Here is a 22,446-nt window from a genome sequence, read left to right on the forward strand (position 1 = left end):
CTGTGCTGTTTCTCTGTGCTTTGCTTAATGGCTTTGCAAGTAATCAACAGAAGGGAACTGTTCCACCCTGACCTGATTTCCTAGATATTTTACAGATTGCCACGGGGAGTGACACCCAGTCACTTTCACATAAAACACGACTATTGTCACCACAAGTGGCTTAACCTTTTGTTTCATTCAGACTTAATTACGACAGGGTGTGTTTCTCTGACTTTGGCTTTGTAGTGCTTTGGGGTTTAGCTGTATGAAGCAGCAGGGCTGGGTGTCCCTCCACCAGCCAGAGTGGTGTGTATGGGGTGAGGGATGCTCCTGTGTGGGCCGCAGTGCACAGCCTGTGCTGATGGTTTGCTCGGGTCAGGCCCTTCTCCTTCCTTCAGAGAGACCCTGTCGGTGCCAGATGTGGTTGTTAGGGGTTTGCTGTTAGCAACATTTCCAGCTTCACTCTGGTAATGTTTGTGTACTGATAAGTGAGGAAATACATGGCTTTTGCTACCAAGAAGTGATTAAACACTTGGCTGCTAAAACCCAGGTTTCAGACAATAAGGCAATTTCCTGTCTCCTTCAGTTCAGGTCCTTCCTGAGGTTCCCATGTCTGTCCTGAGAACTGGGGTTTTGGGGATGTGGTCACTCTTTCGTCTTTCTGCTGACAAATCTAGTTGTGCATTATTTTCTGTTTCAGGCATCTGTGCAGACACTTTGGTAGAATTTAGAATCCCACAGTTCTAAGAGATTCTGTGTAAGAAGCGAAAATGCAAAATATCTTAATAGAAGCCAATTTTCTTAAGCAAACAAAATTTCTATTTGCCTTTTCTCTCTGAAAAGCCTTAATGTTGGAGTTTGTGGTGAAAAAAAGTTTAACTAGGATCTGTTGTAAAGACAAAGTAGGAATTCCCTGTTAATGCACTTGAAATTGGGTTAATTTACTTTCTCTGCTACAGTGTTTAAAGGTGGATTATATTGTGTCAGTCAGTTCTCAAAATTCCCACATTCCCTAGTATGTCTGTACTTGCACACAAAATCTGTTTCTGTCTGCAGGTAGCCATGTTTCTGCAACCTAGACACCTGTTTGCCATTTCAGGTCTCTAGGATTTTGTACCTTGACCTGTATATATGATGAAAGGTGCTAATTGAAAAATTATCCGAGTTTATGCCATAATCTGACATTATTACAGTTTTCTAATTCTTAAATCACTTAACCTTTTCCTCAGGTCAGGAATGTGTGGGTGAGTTTAAGCTGTATTTTGAAACGAACCTGGCAGGGGGGAGAGAACTAATTATTGCTGTGGTGAAAAAGCCTTCACAAGGAGAGTCATTGTCCTGGCAGCTGGTCTCAATGTGCTTCGTATCTTTCAGAAGCGTGAAAGTCTGACAGATACCCAAGTGGGCCTTGGTCCCATTCTGGGTCCTGGGCGAAGGCAGAGAGAAGAACAAGCGTTACGTCATTTCAGCTAACAGACCAGCTGTACTTCAAGTCTAGAGAAGTTTTAAGTTAAAAATGCACAAGAGCTGTGGGCCTGTTGTACTGACCACCTGGGAGATGAGGGATGAAATGGGTAATGGTGACTTTTTGCATTGGTTGTGATTACTACAGCCAGGTGTAGGTGTCTTCTCCTTTACAAAGAAGTTGTCCCAGTGTGTCCGAGGGAAGTAAAAGTTGCAGTTCTGACCTGATCCTCATAGAGCCCTTGCTTTAACAAGAAAACTTGTGACTGTGGTTTAGGTTAAATTATATCACGCAGGCAGCTGAAGAACTATGTTTACAGTGGTACCAGTAAGTTTGCTCCAGACTAGTGAAACGCATTCAGTGGGATTTCAGTGATTCCTGTTGTAGACTGGTATGTGTTGTGCTTATTAGAAGTGTGAGAGCTGGATTGAGGAAGGGCAGATGTGACCCAGCTGCAGTGACCTGCAAATGCTTTAAAACACAGGGTTCAAAGTTTTAAAAAATGTTGAAAGCTAGAGCAGTAGTCCAAGATCAAGAGGATAAAATTTCCAGAAGCTACCAGAAAACTATGACTCTTCTAATAAAAGAGGACAAGAGGCAAGATTAAACTCAAACAAGCCCAGAGTTCCAGAGGGCATGGTCAGAATTTTAGAGAACATAACCTGTAGGAGAGGCTTAAATACCTTCACCTAATCTGTGGCAGAGAAGACCCAAAAAGGAACACTACACAGTTGTTCTATGGAGCTTGAACACAACCAGATCTGTTATTCTTTTCACCTTCACTCTGTAGTAGTCTGGCTGACACTGCTAGATCATAATCTGATTAGTTTTTCAGAGTTTGCATTTTGCCCTGGACATTCACTGCTCCTGTTTCAGCCCTGAAGAACAGCTTCTGTTTCCCAAGGCCATGCTTGTTTCTGCTTAAGAAACCAACCACAAGATACTTTCTTGCTTGTCTTGCATCACTCTGGATTTGTTCATTTGACTAAGATATGAACTTAGAAGGAACCACGTGGTTATGCCACAATTTGAATTAGACTTGTGTTGCTTACTCCCACTGCCCCTGTGAATGAGTTACAAGAGCAGCTTTGAAAGGACCTGTGGAACAGCAAATGCACGTCTCTGAGACTGATGTCCACCTCCCCATCCTGCCTGCACACTCTGCCATCCTCGCTGGATTTACAATTCAGATAAAACAACTGCCACAGGGAAGTCTGCAACTCAGAGTAGAAAACATTGCAAGAGATGGTAGTGAGCTTCCTGCCAAGGACTACACACCCATATCACTAATAACAAGTTATGCTGATCAGCAAGTGCTCAGTGGAAGGCAAAGGCATTTCTCTCTAATTCCCCCCCCCCATTTTTTCTCTTGTTTGTTTGTTTTTTAGCAAGGTAGGAAGCAGTTGCATGCAGTAGGAAGCCTTTCCTGATGGGTGAGGACTATTGTGACTGGTGGAGCTGCTGCTGGGGCTGCTCCCTGCCTGCCTGGCCACCAGGCTGTTGGGGCTTGGGTGGCTTACTCTGTCTTCTAATGGGCTGTAGGCATCTGGGGTAGGAAGTTCACTGCCTGGCAGCCCAGATACAGCCTTGATAGTGGCAGAACAAGCACAGCCAGTGCTGTTGAGTCAAGTGCTCCATCTGAATTTCACCCTGGCTGGAATGTGAAAACAGAGTCATTAATATGGAGGTGTGTAAATAAACACTGATCTTCTATGTATGTTCATCTTCCTTTTATTGCATCGGAATTTGGTGTAAAAGGGACTATCACACCTTGTGGAGTGCAGTTTGCTGTCAGATTTTACCTCCAACTCTCTGCCCCTCTCTTTGAAGCATGCTCTTTTTATTTTTTTTCCCTTTTTTTATATTTACTTCTATTTTCCAAGACTCTTACCTTCAGTAATAAGGCTGTTTTGTCCCTTCCTTCTTTGTTTTCAGCCAAAAAGGTTTTGGAAATAAGAACTAGAGGTGCTGAAATTTGATTTTCTCTGTGTGATATACTGCCAGCAGCCTGGTTAGTTGGTTCTGTGTGAGTGCTGTTAACTTTGCCTGCTGTCAGAAGCACTAAAGGTACATTTTCTAATTTGAGTTATGTGAAGTGTTTGAATCTATCTTGCATGTTGCTGCTACTTGATACCATATTTTGAAGAGGTGCTGGTTGGTCAGTTCTTATAGTTTTTAGGTTGTAAATAAAAATGTAAAAGCATTTTCTACCCGTGGTAGACTGGTATGTGCAAGTGACCAGTCAAACTGGAAAAAAATCGGTTTATCACTCTTTGGAGCTGTATTTGGCTTTACTAGTTAAGTGGCTGTGAATGCTAGCACTGGAAAATGCGGTGCCTTCGAAGACTGCATGATGAGCCAGGAGAAAATAAACCCCAGGAGCCCAGAACTGTTGCTTTGTTGTCCAGTGTTGTATTTTGAGCTCATCTATAGCTGCCATGCACTACTGTACAGTCGTTCTGCTTGGCAAAATTAGAAATTATGGGGTTAAACGATTCAGCTCTTTAAAAATAAATAAATAAATGATTTTTAAATCTGGATTCTGATGGCTGGTTCTGTATGAGCTTGTTTACCCAGTACTGGCTTCTAAAAGCCAGGTCTTAATTTGTTGTTGGTTAATAATTCACCTAATATAAAAATGTATTTGCCAGTGTGTTTTAAAATATTCTGTGAAATGACCTTGGAATAACTTGACTCACCGCTTACTTTAAAAACCAGCTTCTGAATGGAAGCTTTACTCATTTATTAGATTGTCGTAATTGTTGTTCAGTTAACAATTTCAGGTTCAATTTAGTGTTTCATTTTGGTACCCACATCAGGCTGTAGCAACAGTGCTATTTTTCTGTTGTGGGTGGGATTTTTATTTTTTTTTTCCCAAGCATATTACCAGCTTCTTCCTGTAGCGATGCCATGGTTGTTGACCAACCAACATACCTGCATGCTTTGGATGCTGTCAAGCATGAGAAATCCCTTCCTCTGCGCCTGTAGACAAGTCCTCCACTGGCTGGTCAGCCTCTGACCCTGAAACCATGTAGAGGATTAATTATTTCTTGCAATTGTGATCACGCAAGTGTCACTACTTGCAAGGCTTCCAAGACTTGAGTCTTGGACACTGGCCAGTCTCTGCTGTGCTCACAAGTGAGGCTCTTGGTGCCTTTGTTTCTTCACCTCTGCTCACCAGTTTTCTGTTTCTGAATAGTTTGTTTCATGGTTTTGGGTTGGTTTTTTGTTTGTTTGTTTGTTTTTTTTGTTTGTTTTTTGGTGTTTTTTTTTGCTAAGTGTTTAAGGGTAGCCTTAAAGCATTATCTCAGTATGACAGGCATAAGCCTACAAGTAAAAGACAAGGTACTCAAGTGCTGCCAACCTATTCATGACTGGGATAGTCAGGCAGCATTCTTTCTGCAAGGTTTATCTTGTTTTCATTTTGATTGTTTAAGCAACTGATGTAAAAAGAAAAAAAAAAAGAAAATAAAGCGGTCTTTCCTGGTTTTTGGGTGTGCGTTTTTTCCCTGTTTTGATTACAATGAAAGACAGATAGGAAAACAGAAAATATGCTCTTAATTGCAAATGATGTTAGAGGGTTTATTTTGTGCTTTGCACTTGCCTGATTTCTGCTGGATAATCTGTTTATTAAAAACAGTGTAACATTTGCTGTCAGGTTTTCTTCAGCTAGCTGTAATTGTGGTGCAGGACAACTTAAAGTTTCTGGAGATACTTTTCTATGTTATGTCTGCTAATTACAATTTTTATTTCGTTTTTCAGTAAATTATTATAAAAGCTCCGAGATCAAGCAGAATATATTTAAATATGTCCAATGCCACCTGAGTGAGCTCTTCAGAAAAGCTCCAAGTAACCAAGCCTTGACAGCGTTGGTGCGTGAATGAAGGAACTCTTGACCTTCTAGCACACTGAATGCATACAGCTTTTCTTTGTGTTGCACAGAAGACTATAAGTTTCAGATGTCTTTCATACCATTGTTTTAATTTAATGTAATGGAAAGATTTTTATATGCAGTTCTAATACTAGTACATATATCTGAGAGAGAGACAGGATGGATGGACAAGTGTGTCCAAATTAATCCAGGAAAAATGAAGGCACGTGTTTTTTTCCATGCAGAAGCTTATCTTCCAAAAAAGAGAAAAAAATCCCTGTAAAGATGAGCCAAATGAATGCAATAAATGTACTAATGTTTCACTTCTGGCATTAAAACAGGAGGGCAATAAAGATAGATCCTCTGATCCGTGGACTGTGCCATGTCCAGCTGTGAGTGTAGCAACTGCAGGGCACAGTGCTGGGGAAAGCTCTGTCCAAAATCAGCCTGGATTAGGTAGCCTCAAATCCTTGTTACAGTCTTTTAAGGAGAAAAATAGCAGTGTTTCCATTTTAGCCAGTTCCTGATATGGGCACTTTTGGCAGGAGATGACAAAACTGCATATTTTGGAGGTGCTCAGCTGAGGATATGAAGGGTAAACTACTGTTGGTAGTGAAAGCAGAAATGGAATTGTAGTGTTGCACCAAAATGGTTTTGTTGCTGTGGTTGGTGGCAATTAGGGGTGCATGAGTCTCACAGTTCCCAGCTGCCTTTGAACTTCCCCAGCAGCGGTATTTATGTGGTGTTCAGTCTCTAAAAAAGTCCATTCAGCAAGATCCAGCTAGTCATAATATTTTAAGGTAGATTTTGCAGCTATCTGTAGTTCATTTAAATAGTGTTCATATAACCCTTTGGAGAGTTAAGACCTCTCATTAAAATACACTTAACTGAATATTATTTTTGTCAAATGAAACGTTTTTAACCTTACTAATTTTATAAGGAGCTCATGAAACATATTATAGTAGAGGAAAGTTCTCCTAAAGATTACTTCATTTTTGTAGGGCAAGTTTAATTAGCTCCTATACCTTCTCCTTTTGTTGGAAGAATCTGTAGTATAGATCTGTTAACCACAGAAGTTTGGGGTATATGTTTTGGTATCTGGCCTCTTTCTAAAAACGAATGAAAGAATTCCTGGTTTAGGTCAGTGCTGTTCCCTTTCTATATGTATATCTAGTCAAATCGACACCTTCCAAATCATTCTCGTATTTAGCTGCAGTTATTATCATCAATGTTCTTGACAAGGTCATGTTCTGTTGCCCTTTAGTAAAAGCAGTTGTATATGTATGGCAGCATTCAGCAAGTCAGGCAACAGGCAACAAGGACAAGCATCCTATGCACTGCAGGGCATGTTACTGACAAAGCAGGTCTATACTAAGGTGCCTGTTAACCAAGGTATTTTATAGCAACACATCCTTTGTTGGCAATGGCTGGGCTGGCTTGTAGTGGTATGTAGTATGTAAGGGGATGGCAAGCTCTTTGTACGGGGGTCTTCATCTGGAGAAGCAGTGAGTATCTGAACAGGACTGTGAAGGGGAGCAGACATATATTGAGGTGCTTTGGTAGGCCAGGCCGGCAGCATGATTGGGCTAGCACCATAAATTGACAAAATGTGTCATGCTTATTGTGAGTGTAACCTTTTTTTCTTTTCCTTCTTTTTTTTTTTTTTAATAAAACTTTATCTCTTGACATTTTTGATATTGCCTCAAGTGGCATTATAGAATTGTATTTTTCAGTGATTTCCATTATAGTTTTTCAAACTTCAAAAACTATATTGGCTTTTCAGTGGATTCAGGGTACGTTTGACTGCACTGTTGTATCCAGTGGTTGTCAATGAATTCATGTGATAAAATCTGCGACTATAAATATGAGATGAACTGTGAGTCAGGAATGTCCTACTGAGCAGCCCTCTTTTTGCCAGAAACATTTTCGTGTCTAATAAGGGGGATGAAGTGAAAAGCAATGTGGTGGAGAGAGCTTCCTGCTGTAGCTTCTGGTAGCTGTCTGCCTTAGCTGCTTATGCAGCTGTTTCTCTTTGGAGCCATTCCAGGGAAACAGTCAATGCTGATCCAGAAAATGTGTTGTTTCATTGTGGTTTTTGTGTCTATCTCGTGTTGCATCACTTGCCTAAATCCATGTAGGATGTGATCCCGTATGGTCAGTCAAATTAATCCTTGTGAACTCCTGTTGCTTTAGACGTTGCACAAATGCCGAAGTCCCACATCTGGTGACTCTGGGAATGAACACACCCGAGTCCCAGAGCAAATGGTGGAAGAGTGTTTGCCATGGAAAGGCAAAATATTGTGTCTGTCTGCATCCTGCAGGCTGTCTGGGCATGGGTAGAGCCTCCTGTAACTGGGGAAACCTGCAGCACCAGGCAGGGGCCTTGAGGCATGTGGGGAGTTGGTGTTCATTTCTAGCAGCATGATCCATTCCTATAGGTTTTGATTTCCAGTTAGTACTTTGGGCAAATATTACATATAAGCTGAAAGAAGTTAAATAATTTGGGTAGATGGTTTTCAGTATTTTTTTCACTAGTGTACATGTGTGTATTTCCACTGAAGAGTAGAAATGGTGCTTCTGGCTAGGCATGCCTTAGGACAATAAAGGGTGTCTCTGCATCTATCCAGGTGCTGTTGAGCTGGAGTCTAAAATTAATCTCCTCTTTTTCACCTCTAAAGCAACTGAAAGGCAGAAATGAGAAAGTCTTGAACTCCTGGAGTGGTTGTAGCTCTTCATCCCAGAACATACAGGAAGTGGGTCATCATTGAACATACTTTGATTTTCCAGGACTAATTTAATGGTGAGGTACCTTGAGCAGGAGAGGAGTGAGGGATTTAAAGCTGGGTAATAACAATGTGATGCATTGAGCTACAATGGGATTTGTCTATTCTTAACCGTGCAAAGAGATGCAGTTTGGTTGCATCCCCCACCCACCTGCTACTACCAACTGGTGCATTCCTCAACTGTGAGCATGTAAATGTGGAGGACTAACAAATTTATATATATATATTATTTTTTTTTTTTTACATTTTTCAAGGTCAATGAGTAGATTCTGTCAGTTATTAAAGTGGATGAGAGATTTCTGTGACTAGGTCATTGTGGAGTGGGGTGGTTTTTTTTTTTTTTAAGAGTAGTGTTAGTATTCATCTGCTCTCTCCCCTTTCTCTCAAAGCCTCAATTGTTTCTGTATTCTATATAAAGATTTACTTCAGTGTGTGACAACCAATGGAAGAGTTCTACAAATTCTCAGCTGTTAAACTGCATATGTTTTTTTTCCAGAATGGGATATAGGGGTCTGGATTCACAAGCTGCCGATTTAATAGTGGGGGACAGGAGGGGTTGCAAGAGGCCCCTACTTCCCATCCCTCTCTTCTTTCCTGTCCTTCTATTTTTAAGTCTCATGTTTGTACATTGTATAGAGGAGATCGTACCAAAAACCTGTGCCTGGCACAGAAGTCATTCTGCTTTTGGGGAGGTAACTTGTGCTGCCATTTATCTCAGCACTAAGTGCTCTTATTCAGTGTAGAAACATTTCCTGGAGATTTTCAAGGCACTGCCATTCTTAAACATACCAGTAGAGAGAAAGTAGGATCTCATAGAGTCAGATCAACCTTTGAGTAGAATCAAGCTTATGAGACTTACCAAATGCTGTGTATGTTTATATTATTACAAGTGAACACTTTCTGATATCTTTTAATTGCACTTGGGGAAAAAATACACAAAGTTTCTGCTCTATTTCAGTCTGAAGATAAATAATGCAACAAGAAGTGTGCTTAAGTGAGACAAGATTTATACAGAAACAAGTAATTATCTTTTAGGGAAAAGTATGGTGTTTTTTAACAGTACCATAAAACCATATTATTTACTCAGTGGCTTAAGTGACAACTTTTGTAAAATATGCATAGCCTTATTAGTGTTTTATTTTGAAGTACAAAAATTTCCATGCTTTACCTAATGTTTATAATTGTAAGCTGGAATTGTCCTAAGTTTGTCACTAGGCAACTGTTACTGGCCTGTAAACTTGCCTTAATCCTCTTCAATGGGGATTTTGTAGCTGGTATTCAAAAAATGCCTTTGCAGAAGTCTAACTCAAACCAGCATGTCCATTTATTTATGATAATTTATATCGTAAGTGTAAAATTTTCCTTGTTGCATTTATTGCAAGCAGTAATTGGTATCATTCATATCCAGGATATTTGCAAGAAGAGTAGATGAACTTAGCTCACATAAAATCCTGATGAAAAGTACTCGTGGTGACTGTTGCTTGTAGGAGTTGGTGTTTATGGGCAGTCTCTTCAGTACTGCCAGTTACAGCGTAGCTGGAGTTTGGAGCAGGAAATTTGATGTACATAACCTTACATGGTCCTGTTGCTGATGAGGTGATGGAGCACAGGCAGGTGTGCCCATGCTGTTCTTGGGGAGTGTATTAAATTTAATGAAGCTTCTGATTTAACAGGAAGTGTTTATGTATGTTTGCAGGCAGCCTCACCCTTTATAGTATGAGGTTTTCGCTGAGAAATATGCCTTCTCTCAGTATTGCTATCTTGGACTAACGTGGTGTATATATGCAGTAAAACAGGATATAAACTCAACATGATACAGAATCTTCAGGTATGTTATGGAAGTCTAGTCATGATCTTATTCTTGAACAAGCTGCCCTGTATTCTGTACAAGTCTTTCTCCCTTCATTTGCAGCCTGAAAAGTAAATATGCAAAAGCTCCTTGTCAGTCCCCTTGAGAAACTGTTACTTTGAATAAGTTGCAGAAGATGCTTTTGAGTTACCCGTTACCTTTTTAGGAGGCGGTCTGGCACAATTGAAAGACAGTTGAGCTGTGAATGGTGATGTGGATGTCAAGAAACCCTTGGCATTTGTCCATCCATGTTTGTTACATTTCAGGATTGATTGCTTGAGACTTCCTTGCATGATGTCAGTTTTCATAATTGGTGTTAAATTGCAAGATGTTAATTTCAAAAGCAGGCCCTGATGAGCCAGGAGACTGAGGTAACAGGAGGTGAAAATGGGAAGCCATTCAAGGCTTGTTCTAGGCTGACTACAACAAGGTTTCTCCTGTGACTTTGCTAGCAGAGAGTTTGGGAGGGAGGGAATGGACAGGCTAGTGGTATGCTCTCTTTCCTTACTTGATAAAGGTAGGAACACAAACACAGTAAGAATTACCTTTGCAAGGGTTTTATGTTGGTTTTGACCCCAGAAGTTTAAAAAGAAAAAAAAAAAAAAGACAAAGTGCCAAGAGTAAGCTCTACACCAGCAGGAAGTGTCCTTAATAAATCAAAGAACAAATAGTGCTGAGACACAGATAAATGTGTTTATGGAAGGTAACCATGGATGATGACAAATATACTACCGTTTTTCATGGTGTCTCTAGGCAGTTACAAATACATTTTGCCAATGGTCACAGGAGGAGGGGAGGGGACAGAATCCTCCTCAGAATTGTAACATACTGTGTTGCAGAGCCCCTGGAGGAACTAACAGTGTTTTCTGCGTGGGTTTTATTCCTTGGCAGGATCCACTATGGCTAAATCTCAAAGGCCGCTTTTTTAAAGAAAAAGTTGTGTGTATATAATACAGTTTGTTAGCCAAAACCCAGCCCCACATTGTCAAACCATGTATGGTCATTATTGTAAAATCTTTCTAACTGCTTGCTAAACATTACTGGAAAACTCTGTACCTGTGAAGGCAGTCACTTACTTGTTAGAATTCGCAGTTCCCATGTTAATCACAACATGCATGTGCAGTGAAGAGCTGACCCACCAGAGATCCTCTTCAGCTGGGGTAACATCTGCACTCTATTTTCTTCCTTTATATAATTACATCTGTTGCTAATTTTTAATACTTAAAATGGAGTGAGGAGTGTTCTTCTGAAATTATGAATTAAATGTGTTCTTTTAAGAGGAAGAAAGCCAAATGGCTAATACAACAACCTATCTTTAACTTATTTAATGTCTCTAGTTAAAAGAACACTTGCCTTAAGCAAAGCAAAAGCACCTCACAGGAACTCTTCTTTCAGTGGGAATTTACTCAGATTAATTATTAAATGAAAAAAATCCCTGGCACTTCTATGATTGGGTTGGACAAAAGTCATGGACAAAAGTCAGCACTGGGTAATTTTTGCTTAAGTTATTAAATTTGAAAACAAATGTTGAACGAACCAAAATAAATAAATGACTCTATTTTATGAAATTGAAATGTAATGGGAACCAGACTTGTATCCAACAAGCCTCCAAATACAGTCCGTGCTTGCTTTGAAGCTTCAATCACTGTCTGGCTATGTGTGCAGGATGCACAGGAGCATGTCTGGTGTGTGAGATAATGGGTTTGGGGTGCAATGCAGCACAGCTCAGCCTCTCTCCTCCTCCATTAAGGCTCACCTTGTCTCTCCCTGTCCGAACCTGGTGCTTGAACTGGTGGCATAGAGTTTGTGAAGTCCATGAGTGTTTTTGGGTGTTTTCGGGGAGGTAGGGTGAATTTTGGGGGAGATGTGGAACAGCAGTGATGAGACTTTCTAATCAGTTTTTAGTAATCAGTCAGGAAAACATAAGCATTAAATATGTTAAGTTTTAATTAGTTTGCTTTCTGGAAATCCTTTGCTTGTTAGGCTGTGAAAACTTACAGCTGTCAACTAAAATTTGGGCAAGAATTCTCTGTAGTGATTTCTGAAGCAGTTCTTCTGAGGATGCCCAAATTTAGACTTAAGCTCCTAAAATGTGATTGTGCTGACAGTGAGGATGTTGACCAGTGGGTGAAATGGAATAGGGCAGGTCAAGTTCCTTGGCTCTGGTAGGGAGTACAAGTCTGCTGACTGTTCTTAACATGCACTACTTTATGACAGTAGGTGAAATAGGTTGTCATATTCAGGATACATCATCACTTGAAAGAGTAACTAGTACCGTAAGATTACTGGCTTATCATAGATTTGTTTAACAAGTCTAACAAATGTCCACCTATTTCCTCTTCAAAACAAGACCACTTATTTCCTTTCCTCTCTTTTTTATGTATCTGTAATCCTGTTTACTGCAAGCAGTTTTGAAACACTAAATGTGAGTTAGAAATGTACAAGCAGGTGCTCAAAACTGTTTAGCTTTTTTCTGTTTCTTGTTATATCGTTTTATCAGATGTTTCTACATCTGCATGAAGCACAGCTTATCCTCTTGTATAAATTGACTGAATGCCACACGAGCAGAATTTGAATGTTTATTGGTTTAAATAGATGACTTGCATCCATTCTCAGTAGCGTATATCTGGTTGAATATCAATTTGTAACAGAGGAGTGTGTGGAAGTCAATGCAAAACCCTGTGTAAGACTGCTTCTTTTCTGTGCTAGTGTTTAATTATTGGAGGTGGCCCATGTGGCTTGCGGACTGCCATAGAACTTGCCTTTCTGGGAGCCAAAGTTGTCGTTGTGGAGAAGCGGGACACCTTTTCAAGAAATAATGTGTTGCATCTCTGGCCATTTACAATCCATGACCTCCGAGGACTGGGAGCAAAGAAATTCTATGGAAAATTCTGTGCAGGATCAATTGATCACATCAGTAAGTATCCAAGGGCATGGGCACAGTTCAGATAACAGGTGTACTGAAATCAGATGATTACCAGAGACTTCTTGATTTGGCAGAAAGTTCGTCTGCCTTAAACATGCTCAAGTGCATGCTTGCACACACACACGGAGAGGAAAAGGAATGGTCTCATTTAAACAAAATGGCAGTTGAACATTTGACGGTCTTACAGAGTAGATTTTTTATTAGTCTGGATTTGTTAAACTATTTTTTTTAACTGCGAAGTATGAAGACTATTGACATTCATTCTAGTATGTTGAAGATAGACACAACCCTTAATCTAATGAAAAAATATGTGAAAGTGAGGTATTTTACAGGTAAATATGCTGTATAATATTCTGTCCTAAAATGGTCAACATACTGGTTAGCAGATCCTTTAAATGTCATTAAAAAGGAAAGTTCTATATAAGTATTGCTAGAAACTCACTGAAGTGAGTCTTATTACCTACAAATTTTGCTGCCAGAGGAAAATGAGACAGAAGAGAGGAACAGGCTGTGGCGGTTGCTACATTTGCATTCAGCACAGTATGGGAAATAATAACGCTGCATGCTTGTGTTAACAATATCAGTTGGGTTGCATGCTTATAGCAGCTGTAATTACTTACGTATTAAATACTTCTTCATTACTCACTGTCTACAGGTATTCGACAGCTTCAACTTATCCTCTTCAAAGTTGCACTTATACTAGGAGTTGAAATCCATGTGAATCTAGAATTTGTGAAAGTCCTGGAACCTCCTGAAGATCAAGAAAACCAAAGTATTATTTGTCATAATGTAGTTTTGTTCACAGTACCTTCTTTTTGGCAGGCATTATGTGTGATCGTTCAAGGTGAATTCTGTCTAAAGAAATGGGAAGTTTTTGCCCTTCTTATTCAGCAAGGTTTGCTGTACACGGTTGTGATCATGATTTGTATCATTGTGGCAGAGCACTGATAATTCTTAAAATACAGCCCAGTCGGAGAAGATGAGGTTTTGCACTATGCCTTCTGGCATGCATTTGAGGCTTTGTAGGGAGTCTGGTGTGGCTTTTTGGTATCTTCTTGCAAAAACAATTTTTGATTGATAATATAAATATTGAGGATGGATTAAGCTCCCTGGGCCTCATTTTGCTTTCACATTTGATGTAACTCCCACTGGTGCACAGAGTCTTTATCAGGCATGTTATGCAAGGTTTTTAAACAAAATAGAGAATGATCTCTCATTCTTTTTTCCATTTTTTTAATAAGATTAGTATGTAGGGTGTAGTTGCAATAGAGTATTTTAAAATTTTGCTTTCATTAAAAATACTATGCTGTCTCTTTTTAAAGGATCTTATAGTGACAGTAGAATAAATATGTTTTATATAAATAAAATATAGAAATAGATATTTTATATTTATTTCTATAAAATATATAAATGTCTAAGGTAGTTAAATCATATATAATTTTTAAATATGGACAATGCAAACATTTTTGCATAATCAGCTTTGTGTTAACATAAAGGTTAAATTTTGGTTTGTGAGCATGCTCACATTTAATTTCTATTTAGAAGATAATAAAAAGTATTGATGATGGAATGCTATATTTCTTCTTTTAATACCCAGTCCTTCATTGTGATATGGGTCTGAGAAGAAGTTTAGTGCATTAGGCGATTCAAATGAAGCCTTCTGTTCTTTTTTTTCTTATTGTCAGTTTACGAGCTTGACGCCTTGCTAACACAGCCTGAGCATAGCTTTGACTGCAACAGAGCTTCCCTCCATCAGACCAGGGCAGAATTCAGCTCTGTTTGAATGAGAAACGGATAATTTATCCTAATGCCCTTTCTTCAGACTCTGAAATCGCTTCTCCTTTGTATTACTGAAGAATGAATAAGTATTATTCCTTGTGTTTTTAGAGATAGGTTGGAGGGCTGAATTTCTCCCCATGGATCACCCTTTGTCAGAGTATGAATTTGATGTTATTATTGGTGCAGATGGCCGCAGGAACACATTAGAAGGTAGGTGAATATGTGCTTAGGAGAGCACAAAACAACAGACTTTTCAATCCACTAAAGTCTGTGAAACTATTTTTTATGTGGTATCTTCTGCTTCTGTTGTTAAGTTGTAGCTCAAAATAAAGACATTTAATGTCATTACCAATTCTCAGCACTGTGTATCTGCATTGCCTACAAAATTCATCATGACGCCATTGGGCTTGCTTCAAGCTTCAGCAATTATATGATTTTACTTCAAGGATGCTGACTAGATACATGGCAGGAATTGTCTAGTCTTTGCTATTGTGCCTTAAACTTGTACTGTATGTTTCAACTAATGATCGAAACATGACTGTCAGGTATTTAATGAAGGCATCAGAGATATTGCTGTCTTACAGAGATGATTTAACTTCAAAAGCAAATACTTTGGAAATGATACCAAAAGATAATAACTCTAAGCAAGGAGGGGAAAAGAGGGGGGGAATGCTTCATTATCTGGAGCCACTTCTGAGAATTCAGACCATCTGAGCTGTCTGTTTTAACGAGACACTAGCTAAGCTGCTCCTGTATCACATGAACAAACCTGTTACTTAATTATATATTTGCCTTGTAGCTTTAATTATATCCATGTTAGTTTCAGTTCACTAAGTACACTATTTCCTTCTTTATTAGCTTCATAGTTTGCTTATTCTTATATCTGCCAACCACAATATGTTTAGAGTTAATGCTCGATTAGAAATTACCCCACAGTATTGTCTAGCTATCCTCTCTAACAGACTGTTTAAATAATAAGGTATCAGCAAAATGAAATTATTCTTACCTCAGCTGCAGACTCTATTGAGAAGTTAATGTGGTTATCGTAGTACCAGGATCTAAGGGAAAAATTAGCGCACTGAAGGTTGTTTACATACAGAGGCTGGTATTGTCAAATCAATCCCAGTGAAATAATGAGACCATATCAAGAAGCACAGAGACAAAAATTTATAGCTAATTTATTTCTTCTTAAAAACTACATGTATTCTCTGCAAAGTCATCTGCAATTGGCCTTAAAAATAAGGACCCTCTGTCCTACTTCAGAATTTACTTACAGGTAAAGGGGACTATCCAGACGGAAAAACTTCAATGTGTAATTGCAAGATAGTGGCTTAGTGGCCTTTTTTTTTTTTTTTTGTGAAAAGAGGAAGCTAGGATGGAGCAAGACAGCGAATGACTTTGCAGTCAATCTCACCTTGGGAATATGACAGATAAGCCACTGAATATTTTTCATCCCCTAATATCTTTGGAAAACCTCACTAGCTGGGAGTATGTGCATCTAAGCACTGTTCTAGAGGTTTCTGTTTTTCAGATCGTTCTTTGCTGCTTTTGACTGCTGATCCCCTTGCATGTTTTTTCTTAAGCTGTTTACCATCTATGTAACAAAAATCTTATTTAATATTTTACATGTTAATAATGTTTTCCTCCATTAAATTTGATCTGTTCTATTTCCAATCTGTTGTTCTTTAGTTATCATTTGCTCTTAACTTCTTCCCATATTGCACTTCTTCCCATGGTTCCCCTCCAGGTTTTGTTTTTTTTTATCTTATCGAGACTTTATCTTGAATGCAGTGCAGCTTCAGTTTTGCACTGAACTGGGGAGAAAAGACTCCTTCATTCAAGGGAATTTTGGAGAAGTGATGGAAGCTGCTTCTGGTGTGTTGTTTGATATGTAGGGCTAGACACAGAAAAGAGACCAAGCTGCCTTGCGCAGCTTCTTCCTGGAAGTCCAATGTGAAATTTTCAGTGTCTTTAATTTTTTCTTTGCTTACCAGGTTTCAGGAGGAAGGAGTTCCGTGGAAAGCTGGCCATAGCTATCACTGCCAATTTTATAAACAGAAATACAACTGCAGAAGCCAAGGTAGAAGAAATTAGTGGTGTTGCTTTCATCTTCAATCAGAAGTTCTTCCAGGATCTTAAAGAGGAAACGGGTGGGTGCATCCTCTTTTTCTTATTTCCACAACCAAATACAAGAGAGAATAGAGGAACTCTTCATGTGCCAGGCCACCCTCCTATTCGCATCAATTTAAATACAGTGTATAAAAAAACCTGCCTAAAATGCCGTTGATGTCAGAGCCTTGCAGATGGAGGTGTCCATTTATGGTGCAGTGGGATTTATTTATTTATTTATATTTTTTAGCTTGGGCGTTGCCACCTCATAGCTTGTTTTAATGTTTAAATTTTTCTCAACTGTAAAAATGTCTGCTATCTTGAACAAATTTAGAAGAGCATTTGCAGTGCCCAGAGATTTCCCTTAAGACATAGCTTGTTTTGTTTGTATCCGTTCACATACTGAACAGCTTAAACCCTGTGAAAAAGGCTCTGCCCTTCTGGGAGGAGTTTAATCTTTGGTTTTGATGTGCAGATCTGATAAACTGAAAAGAATTACACAGGAATCTGCCATAAATACTTAAAATATAAACTATGAAACATTTTCATGAAAAGGGGTTTCAGAGGAGTTGCACTGTCAGTACAAGCAATTCCATTCTTGATGTACAGCTAATTTCATTTATTAAAAATTACTACAATAGAAACCCAAACTGCTGGTTAGACCCAATGCCAGAGCCCCAGCAACCTAAAAAGCACTTTACTGGCTTATTTCCCTTTTTGATTTTGGTTGGTTTTGTGGGTTGGTTGTGGTTTTTGGTTTTTGGTTGGTTGGTTTTTGGGCTTTTGGGGTTTGTGTTTGTTTGTTTGATTGTGGGGTTTGTGTGTGTGTGTGTGGTTTGTTTGTTTTTTGTTTGTCTGTTGGGGTTTTCTTTAATGGTATCTTGTCCACTAATGCTTTATCCCAGCTGCTAAGGTATCCCAAGAAGGAAAGGCATCTGTGAGGCTCTGTCACATGTTGTTAGTAAAGTACACAGGCAGTGCTTGATAACAAATGTATTATCTCTTTTCAGGAATTGACCTGGAGAATATTGTTTACTATAAAGATAGTACTCATTATTTTGTGATGACAGCAAAAAAGCAGAGTCTTCTGGACAAAGGAGTAATTATTAATGTATGTAAAAATGCTGGCTAAAACCTAATTTTATTTACTTGGCACAGAATAAGTGTGAACATCTGCATAAATGTTGATGCATGTTATAGAGGGTATTTATGGACTTACTACATCATTCCATGAAAGCTCAGATCTCTTAGATCTTACTGTGACTTTTTTTGTTAATGTGCTTTTTCCCTCCAGTCAGCACCAAGTTTCTGTAGAGAACTGAAAACAGTATGTCCTAAATTTATCAGTTCTGAAACTGGCTGAAATGGGATCTTGACTCACCTTGGAAATATGTAGTGTGGTCAACACACTAGAAAATAAAATCCTCATTATTTAAAGGTGAACTTAACACAGCTATGTCCAGTTTTATCAGGCAAATAAGGAAGCATTAAGACCTACCCCAGGCTAAATTGCAAATTCTCTAATGTTCATAGAACATGATATAAGTAGGCTATAAGCACAATGTCCCAAGTACCTCTGAAAGTTCAGGCCTTTGAGGCCTTTTTTCTTTTTTTTTTTTTTTTTTGTTTGTTTGTTTTCCTTCTTCTCTAAGATGTATGGGTTTATTTTCTTTTGTTTCTAGAGAGTGTTTTGGCATCATTTAAATTTGTCTTCCTGGAAACTCAAGAGAGGTCAATTTTTCTTAAAGTAAGACCGTGCCAAAATGAGTCGAGTATAATTTCCCGAAGGAAGTACTTGTGGGGAGCTATCAGAAAGCTGCTTGGCTTCCTGATGGGACCACTTAGCTCGGTACCATGAACTCCTGCCCTTTCAGAGGATGGTCCCAGAGCAGAGCAGCTGGCCTTGACCAGCCAGGATGGGAGAGGGGAAGGGCATCAGCCCCCCTGCAGTGCAGGGTGGACAGAACTGGACATAGGTCCTGGGGTTGAGGGGCTGATGTTTGTAGGTGAGGGCAGTCCTGGGAGGTCTGTGGGTAGTTTGAAGAAGAGGAGCAGAAGCTGTGGCTGTCAGAGCTCTTCTAAGCTGCTCAGGTCTGAGTGGGAGAGAAACCAAAACAGTCTCTCTAAAACAACTGGGCTAATAGGGATTCTGTGGTATCATCCCTACGATTAGGGGTCTCATCTGCGATTAAGCTGTAAATAGAAACTGCCTTATTAATAATCACTGGCTTTAAGTAGGGTGACCTGCAAAGGTGGGGGCCTTTACCACACTGGCCAAAGAAAACCCAGCCCAAAACAGCACAACAGAAAAGTTTCCACAGTGTTAAGTTTGAATGTATTGTTACCGAGGTGTTAAGTCAAGCCTTGAGGCCGAGACCTGCATGTTATATCATCAGTATGTTGGTATTTCTGCTCTCGTGTGGTTTCAGATGTGGGGTGCACACATGCAAGAAAGCATTGCAATGATGATGGTAACATCTTTTGATGTTTTGATGTTTTGTATTAACTTCTTGGAGGAGATCACAAACCTTACGTGGTTCTTTATGCTGTGAGATGTGTGATTGCTACTCATGCTATGACACTGCAATGTTCCAATCCAGAGAGTATAGTTGGAGTATCTAATCTACATGCTTCTCTCCCTGCAGGACTATATTGATACTGAGTTGCTCCTCTGTGGCGAAAATGTGAACCAGAGCAATTTGCTGTCCTATGCTAGAGAAGCTGCTGACTTTGCAACCAACTACCAGCTGCCTTCCTTGGATTTTGCAATTAATCACTATGGGCAACCAGATGTGGCAATGTTTGATTTTACTTCTATGTATGCATCTGAAAATGCTGCGCTAGTGAGACAGAGACACAGACATCAGCTCCTGGTGGCTCTTGTTGGAGATAGTTTGCTTGAGGTGTATCTTTATTTTTTCCCCTTAACCGAGCCATTCAATCTACCCTCCAAAACAAACTGTACTCTCTTATGTGTACTTTCTTTGGAATAGATTTTTTTTTTCCTTTTTTTTTATGCCATAGTTATGTCATAACTAATGCTTGGCTCACACTCTGTAGCTGAGATCCTATTTTGCTTTATGCAAGGTTTTTTTTCTGTCTGAAAACTGAGCTGTGTGTCCTCAGCTTGGGTGCATGGCATAATTTTCCTGACTTTCATCATAGAGAAAACTTGGTCCAAATTTAAATTGTAGTCTCTTTGCCTTAATATGTTCTCTTATTCTGAAGTGAAAAGTGTATTTCACAACTAATTTTTTTATTTTTTTTTTTAAGTTCATGCTGACAGCCTGAAGTGTCTGAAAAGATCAGTTCAAAGCAAAATTAGGAGATGGGAAGAAAGGCATTTTTTTTCCTTTTTTTTTTTTTTCCTAGAGTAATTCTTGAGTATTGAGTCTTTTTTTTCTTTTATTTTTTCCTTGTTTTCCCGTCAGCCTGTACCTTTAGAGGTTAAGGAGTCTGTTTTTAAATATAGAAGCTAAAAAAAGAAAATGTGAAAGCAGTTTTTTTCATTACCTAAGATGTGGAGGAGAGAAATGTCTAAAAATTGCAAGTTGTTGCATTTTAACTCTTTCAGGGCTACTTTTCTGTTACAGTATGAAACCCTAGACTCCAAAATCACATTGCAGGTTACTTTTGTAATAAGACATTAATACAAGGAATTAAAATGTAATTGCTTCTTACAGCCCTTCTGGCCAATGGGTACTGGCTGTGCAAGAGGCTTCTTAGCTGCTTTTGATACTGCATGGATGGTGAGGAGCTGGGCTCAAGGAAAACCCCCATTAGAAATTCTTGCTGAACGGTAAGTGCTGCTTTTGTCTTCTCCACCATTCCCAGTGTTTGAAGGAGTTGCAGCACTGTTAGAAGGCAGTGAAGTTCAGAATGCCACTAGGAAAAATATTCTTCACTGCAATGGCATTGGGTTGAGATTATCTATTAGCTCAGGTTACTGAACAGTTTACAATAGCAGTAGGCCATTGTGCTGTACACTTCTGCACACTAATACAGAGATCCAGCAATGCGTATAACATGGGTTTACAGCATTAATTCAAGTCGCTAATGACTAGGAGTAAGTGAGATCCTTAAGGAAGTAAACCAGAGTTACTTTGGTTGTGTCAAAAGACTAACTTTCCAGCCATAAGTACACCAGCAATCCTGGTGTTGCCATGGTCTGATGGTTCAAGTTGCTGATTCTGGTCCTGATGGCAACTGCCCTGCTCTGCTGCAGCTGCCCAGGTGTTTCTGGGGCAGATACACAATAGAAATAGTCACGGTTGTAGTAATGCAAGTAGAAGCATTACTAAGAACAGTGCTTTGAGAAGGTTTAAGATAGAAGCCTGTGGGATGACTCAAACACAGCCTAGTCCCAAATGGAAAATTGAACAGCATAATAAAAAGGCTGTGGTGGTTATAGGCATTGCAGAATGACAGGATCTAGTGCTGTTATGTGGTAAATAAGTTACTCCTTGTGTGGATGTTAAAGCAAAACCAGATGACTGAATGATGTAACCTTTTTTTTTTTTTTTTTCCTCCCTCCTCTTCTTTTTCTTGCTCACTTCCTGCCTCAGGAAAATACGGGCATAAGTTCTGAGAGTCTGTCTTTTTGCTGTCCTTTTTGTCTGGCATCATTCTGTTGTTCTGCTGAGTGGGGATAGGAGATAGGATGGATGCATTATGCAGTTAGTGCATAACACTTGTCCTAGCAGAATCAAAATCAGGTGCAGGTAGCTGCAAAAAATAAATACACTTTATGTAATAAATATTTATTTTAATCAATATATCTTGCATCTTTTTTTCTCTACCAGAGAGAGCATTTATCGACTCTTGCCTCAGACTACCCCTGAAAATATTAACAAGAACTTTGACCAGTATACCATTGACCCTGGAACAAGATACCCAAATTTGAACTCAAGCTGTGTTCGACCTCATCAGGTTAGTTCTTAAAAGGTTGCTTGTGAAATCAGGGCTGTAAATAGTGCATGAACAAAATCTTCAGGAGATTCCTTAATTTAGAGCCAACTGTTAATAAAGTTTTCTTTCTAGGGTAACTCTTGTTTTTCTCTCTAAGCGATTCTCACATTGTGCTGCTAATTGCTTTTACTTGTAGGTGAGACAATTATATGTTACCACTGAGTTACAACAATGTCCTCTTGAAAGAGTGAGCTCCATTAGAAGATCAGTGAATCTTGCAAGACACGGTATGTGACATCTCATGTTTCCTGCAGCACTTAGTATTTAGAGCATTCTGAGCATACAAAAATTGATTGAAACATTTGCTCTCCACTGTAACTGCAGAGTCAGATATTCGACCTAACAAGCTTTTGACCTGGTGTCAGAAGCAGACAGAAGGGTACCGTAATGTTAACGTCACAGACCTGACTACCTCCTGGAAAAGTGGCCTTGCACTGTGTGCTATTATCCATCGCTTCAGACCTGACCTCATGTAAGTGGCATCTGTAGATCTTGTTAAGTGTAGGCATGTTAAGCATTTACCAAAGTATAGGGTAAAACCAATGAGAACAGCACTGATACTCCAGAGTCCCCTTTTATTTCTGGTCTTTGCAAGGAGATGCACACCATTGCCAGGTTTGGGGGATGGAGAGGGTGGGGTAGTTTTTGCTTTGTTTTTTTTTTTTGTATGTCTTTGCACACCATTTAAAATGAAGTATATATGCTTTCAAAGAGCTA

At 39.3% G+C, this 22,446-nt stretch overlaps 1 protein-coding gene across 1 annotated transcript in view; it reads left to right on the plus strand.

Annotated features, from left to right (window-relative positions):
* The window catches only part of MICAL2 (microtubule associated monooxygenase, calponin and LIM domain containing 2), a 119,672-nt gene that overhangs the window by 11,456 nt on the left and 85,770 nt on the right, over nucleotides 1–22,446 (plus strand). The window contains exons 3-12 of the mRNA XM_062620114.1: nucleotides 12,657–12,864; nucleotides 13,529–13,645; nucleotides 14,761–14,862; nucleotides 16,647–16,802; nucleotides 17,772–17,872; nucleotides 19,407–19,664; nucleotides 20,445–20,560; nucleotides 21,564–21,690; nucleotides 21,866–21,956; nucleotides 22,054–22,201. Of these exons, the coding sequence (XP_062476098.1) occupies nucleotides 12,657–12,864; nucleotides 13,529–13,645; nucleotides 14,761–14,862; nucleotides 16,647–16,802; nucleotides 17,772–17,872; nucleotides 19,407–19,664; nucleotides 20,445–20,560; nucleotides 21,564–21,690; nucleotides 21,866–21,956; nucleotides 22,054–22,201 (1,424 nt within the window). The remainder of the gene's footprint in view (nucleotides 1–12,656; nucleotides 12,865–13,528; nucleotides 13,646–14,760; nucleotides 14,863–16,646; nucleotides 16,803–17,771; nucleotides 17,873–19,406; nucleotides 19,665–20,444; nucleotides 20,561–21,563; nucleotides 21,691–21,865; nucleotides 21,957–22,053; nucleotides 22,202–22,446) is intronic.

This window comes from Pezoporus occidentalis, unplaced genomic scaffold (genome assembly GCF_034315485.1).
Source record: "Pezoporus occidentalis ecotype Australia unplaced genomic scaffold, CSIRO_AGI_Poc_V1 ctg22, whole genome shotgun sequence".
NCBI lineage: Eukaryota > Metazoa > Chordata > Aves > Psittaciformes > Psittacidae > Pezoporus > Pezoporus occidentalis.